The sequence below is a fragment of the Anopheles coustani genome, chromosome 2, assembly GCF_943734705.1.
Source record: "Anopheles coustani chromosome 2, idAnoCousDA_361_x.2, whole genome shotgun sequence".
NCBI classification, from domain to species: Eukaryota; Metazoa; Arthropoda; class Insecta; order Diptera; family Culicidae; genus Anopheles; species Anopheles coustani.
Genome location: NC_071289.1, coordinates 27,994,516 through 27,998,676, shown reverse-complemented (window position 1 = coordinate 27,998,676; position 4,161 = coordinate 27,994,516). Strand labels below are relative to the sequence as shown.

The 4,161-nt window shown below is 48.7% G+C and overlaps 2 protein-coding genes across 2 annotated transcripts; one reads left to right on the top strand and one right to left on the bottom strand.

Moving 5' to 3' along the window:
• Nucleotides 1–77: 77 nt before the first annotated feature.
• LOC131262454 (elongation factor G, mitochondrial) lies at nucleotides 78–2,601 on the bottom strand. Its single transcript, XM_058264457.1, has 2 exons — nucleotides 2,467–2,601; nucleotides 78–2,392 (listed from the first exon to the last, which is right to left on the bottom strand). The coding sequence occupies exons 1-2, from the start codon at nucleotides 2,527–2,529 to the stop codon at nucleotides 221–223; spliced, it is 2,235 nt and encodes a 744-aa protein (XP_058120440.1). The 5' UTR covers nucleotides 2,530–2,601; the 3' UTR covers nucleotides 78–220.
• Nucleotides 2,602–2,995: 394 nt separating this feature from the next.
• LOC131266188 (thioredoxin domain-containing protein 17) lies at nucleotides 2,996–4,155 on the top strand. The gene is made up of 3 exons (XM_058268573.1): nucleotides 2,996–3,438; nucleotides 3,622–3,700; nucleotides 3,811–4,155. The coding sequence occupies exons 1-3, from the start codon at nucleotides 3,264–3,266 to the stop codon at nucleotides 3,962–3,964; spliced, it is 408 nt and encodes a 135-aa protein (XP_058124556.1). The 5' UTR covers nucleotides 2,996–3,263; the 3' UTR covers nucleotides 3,965–4,155.
• Nucleotides 4,156–4,161: the final 6 nt, after the last annotated feature.

Sequence of the window (4,161 nt, the reverse complement as noted above, 5' to 3'; positions counted from 1 at the left end):
TACCACATTATAACTATTCCATTTACAACCTATGCCATCAGAGTCGCTGTGTTGACTGAGAGAGTGTTCGCTTTTTCGTTTTAGCACCGAACGTCGTGTCGAGTGTTTGATATATTTCGCTTATAATACGTTTACAGCATATAATCTTAGCATGACGAAAACAAAACTATGTACAAATTCATGGGGGTAAGGGGGGGAACGACACCAAGTGCCTACGGATTTAGTTCTTTTTCTTCTGCTTCTTATCTACGGCCAACCCCTGCGAAACCTGATAGTCGTGCACCAGCTTCTCCTGCACCTCTGGCATGCAAGGCGAGTACCGGCTGTACTCCATACTGAACTCGCCCTTACCCTGCGTGCTCGAGCGCAACTCACCGGCGTACCCGAACATATCGTTCAGCGGAACCTCGGCGTACACCGTGAACCACCCTTCGGCACCCTCGGTGCCGGTGATGATACCGTGCCGTTTGTTCAACTGTCCAATCACCGTACCCTGAAACTCCTCCGGGGCGGTCACCTCCACCATCATGACCGGCTCGAGAATCTGCCAGCTTCCGTTTTCGAACACACTCTTGAGTGCACCCTGGGCCGCCAGCATAAACGCCAGCTCGCTCGAGTCGACAATGTGATGCGCACCATCCTGCAGTCGGAACTTAATGCCGGATAGCTTATGCCCGGACAGCAGACCCTTTTCCGCCATCTGCCGGAAGCCCTTCTCGATACCCGGGATGAACTGTTTCGGCACGTTCGTGCCCATCGTTTCATCCACGAACTCTACCAACGTGTTCTGGTGCGGTGGTAGCGGCTCTAGCACGCCGGTAACCCTACCAAACTGTCCCTGACCACCCGATTGCTTCTTGTGCAGGTAGTCAAACTCGCACGGCGCGATGAGCGTTTCACGGAACGCCACCTTCGGTTTACCGAGCGTTACCGGGCAGTTGTACTCGCGCTCCATCCGCTGGGCGTAGATTTCCAGATGCAACTCACCCATGCCCGACACGAGCGTCTCCTTGATGTCCGGATCATACTCAAAGTGAAACGTGGGATCTTCCTTTGTGAAGCGTGCGATCGCTTTGGCGAAGTTGTCGCGATCCTTCGAGTTGTTCGGTTTGATCGCCATCGAGACGACCGGATCGGGCACGAAGATCGATTCCATCGAAAGCTCCAGCTTTGGGTTCGTCACGAACGTATCGCCCGAGGCACAATCGACACCGAACAGGGCAAATATATCGCCCGCGTACACCTCGTTTACGTCCTCCATTTGGTTCGAGTGTAGCCGAACCAGTCGCGCCAGACGGATCTTCTTGCCCGATCGCGAGTTGTAAATGTTGTCGCCCTTCCGCAACACCCCCTGGTAGCAGCGCAGGTAGGTAAGCTGTCCGAAACGTCCCGCTTCCAACTTGAAGGCCAACCCCACGAACGGTTCCTTTCCGTCTCGGGCCGGGTTAAGGATAACCTTCTGTGCTTCCTGCTCTTTCTTCTCTACCAGTGCAATATTCTCCACCTCGCCCGGGTGTGGCAAGTAGTTCAGCACGGCGTCCAGCAGGGGTTGAACACCTTTGTTTTTCAGCGCCGTACCCACGAGAACCGGCGTGAAGGTGCGCTTCAGTGTCGACCTCCTAATTGCACCCATAATATCCTCCACTGTGGCTTCCCTTTCCTCCAGAAACAGCTCACCGATTCGCTCATCCACGTTCGATAGATGTTCGATCAGTTCCTGGCGCCGTTCGGCACTCTCCGTGCGCATATCGGCAGGGATTTCATCCTCTCGGATCTTCAACCCATACGGCTCCTCAAAGTATAGCGCCTTCTGTTTGACCAGATCGATCACACCCTTGCAGTTACTCTCAACACCGATCGGTAGCTGCACGAACGCGGCATTGTGGTTCAACTTGGAGCGCATCTGTCCGAGCACACGGTACGGGTTTGCACCGGATCGATCGAGCTTGTTAATGAACCCCAGGCAGGGTACATTGTAACGCTTCATCTGCCTGTTCACGGTAAGCGTTTGACTCTGCACTCCACCGACACTGCACAGCACCAGGATGGCACCGTCGAGGACACGCAGTGCGCGCTCTACCTCCACCGTGAAGTCCACGTGTCCGGGCGTATCGATGATGTTGATGTTGTGATCCTTCCAGATCGTATACGTTGCAGCCGATTGGATGGTGATACCTCGCTGCCGCTCCAGCTCCATCGAATCCATCGTAGCACCGACGTTATCCTTGCCCTTCACCTCGTGCATTTCCTTGATGCGGCCAGTGTAGAACAGGATACGCTCGGTCAGCGTCGTCTTACCACTGTCGATATGCGCCGAGATACCGATGTTACGAATCTTTTCTAGCGGTTTGTGCTCCGCGAAAGTCGCATGGCTGGAAAACGATTTCACATTCTAATAGTGAAATAAAAAATGAATAACCGCATGTAAAATTATGTAACGTGCTCCACCGGAATGGTTTCCTTTACCTCCAGGAACGTTTTCGCGGCCGCCAGACTGCATCGTGATCTGATCAGATTACTAATGGTCATCGTACACTCCCCGAACTGCCGTTCTGGTAAAACTATTTAAAACTGCGTTTATTTTACGCAATTTGTGATAATTCCACAACACCCGGCACAGAAGGACTGCAAAATGCGCTTGTCTGTTTTTGACAGATATTGACATTGGCAACAATAACACACTGCCCGGTGAAAAGTATGCCTCGAATTGGGGTCACATTGGCATGGAGTTTATATTTTCACTGGACCTGTAGGAATAACATTTTTTTATATTTTGTGTGAAAAATATTAAAATTATCCTTCTGATAATTTCAATTTTTCAATAAAAACGTAGAACGTTCAATGGATTGCTTAGAACAAAAAGAAAACGAAGTTTTTGTTCTCATGAAAAACATCGAATTTTAGCGACAAGAATTACGGAAGAGTCTTTGTTGCACAGAGTTATCATTCTTTAAAAGACCTTTCATTTGAGGAGTATGGCGCTAAAATTGGGCAAGCCACTAAAAAGTTATTAAAAATTAGTTGCTTTAGCCATTAGTTATGACCAAGATTTTTGAAGCTCCAGCGGAAAGTGAGTCAGCTGAGCTGGTCAATTGTGAATTGTCAACAGCGATTGAAGCATAGCACAACATTCTACTTTCCTAAACATTTACCACACTGTGCAGATTTGTGTTGCCTTCTGGTTGCACAACGAATAGCTTGCTAAGTTTATCGTGATCGTCAGTATAAATACTCCTTTTTTATACCATTCGTTTCATTTGTGAATGCGCCTATCGCTGATAAGGTTCGCAAGAATGGTTGTGAAACATAAGGTCACTGGATACGAGGAGTTTACCAAGCTGGCGGAAAGTTTGGAAAGCAGCGGCGAGCCGGTCCATATCTTGTTCACCGGGAGCAAGGACGAAAATGGGGAAAGCTGGTGTCCGTACTGCGTCAAGGGTAAGTCTTTTTGTTCGCCGGGGAAAAAATAGGTGGACTACAGTGATCCACCTAAAGTGATTAGTTCTATCACAAACAATTCATTGATAAGATAAAAGATGTACAACTCTCGACGCCTCCCGACTCGAAATTACACAAAGTAATTTAAATATCATTCCTTTCCAATCAAATTGTTCGTTTCAGCCGCACCAGTAGTGACGAAGGCTCTGGAAAATGCGCCGGAAAAAAGTCATTTCATAACGGTTGAAATTGAGCGTCCATTGTGAGTATTACGGGCGGTGATAACACAAGTTGTGCTTTGTCATCGGACACACTTGAGCTGTCTCTCGGTGATGTCATGGACCATTAATCATTAAACTCGTTGCATTGCAGCTGGAAGGATCAAAACTGTCCCTACCGTAAGGATCCCCGAACCCATCTGGTGTTTCTTCCAACCCTGCTGAGGTGGCGATCGCCCCAGCGCTTGGATGGTTCTCAGTGCGCCAATGAAGATCTGGTAGACATGCTGTTGCAGGATGAAGATTAAAGGGAGAAGAGAAGCACGTGTGCGCCCCATGTTTCCGTAGCCGTTGGAATGAAGGATTTTATTTGCAATATTATTTTCCCCCGAGGTCTCCCTGTTTCAGGAAGAGCAAAGGAGCGTATTGGTCAATATTATAATGTGTTTTTTAGAGCTTGTCTTTTCTACTCAACCAATAAATATTAAAAAGTGAAGTACATACG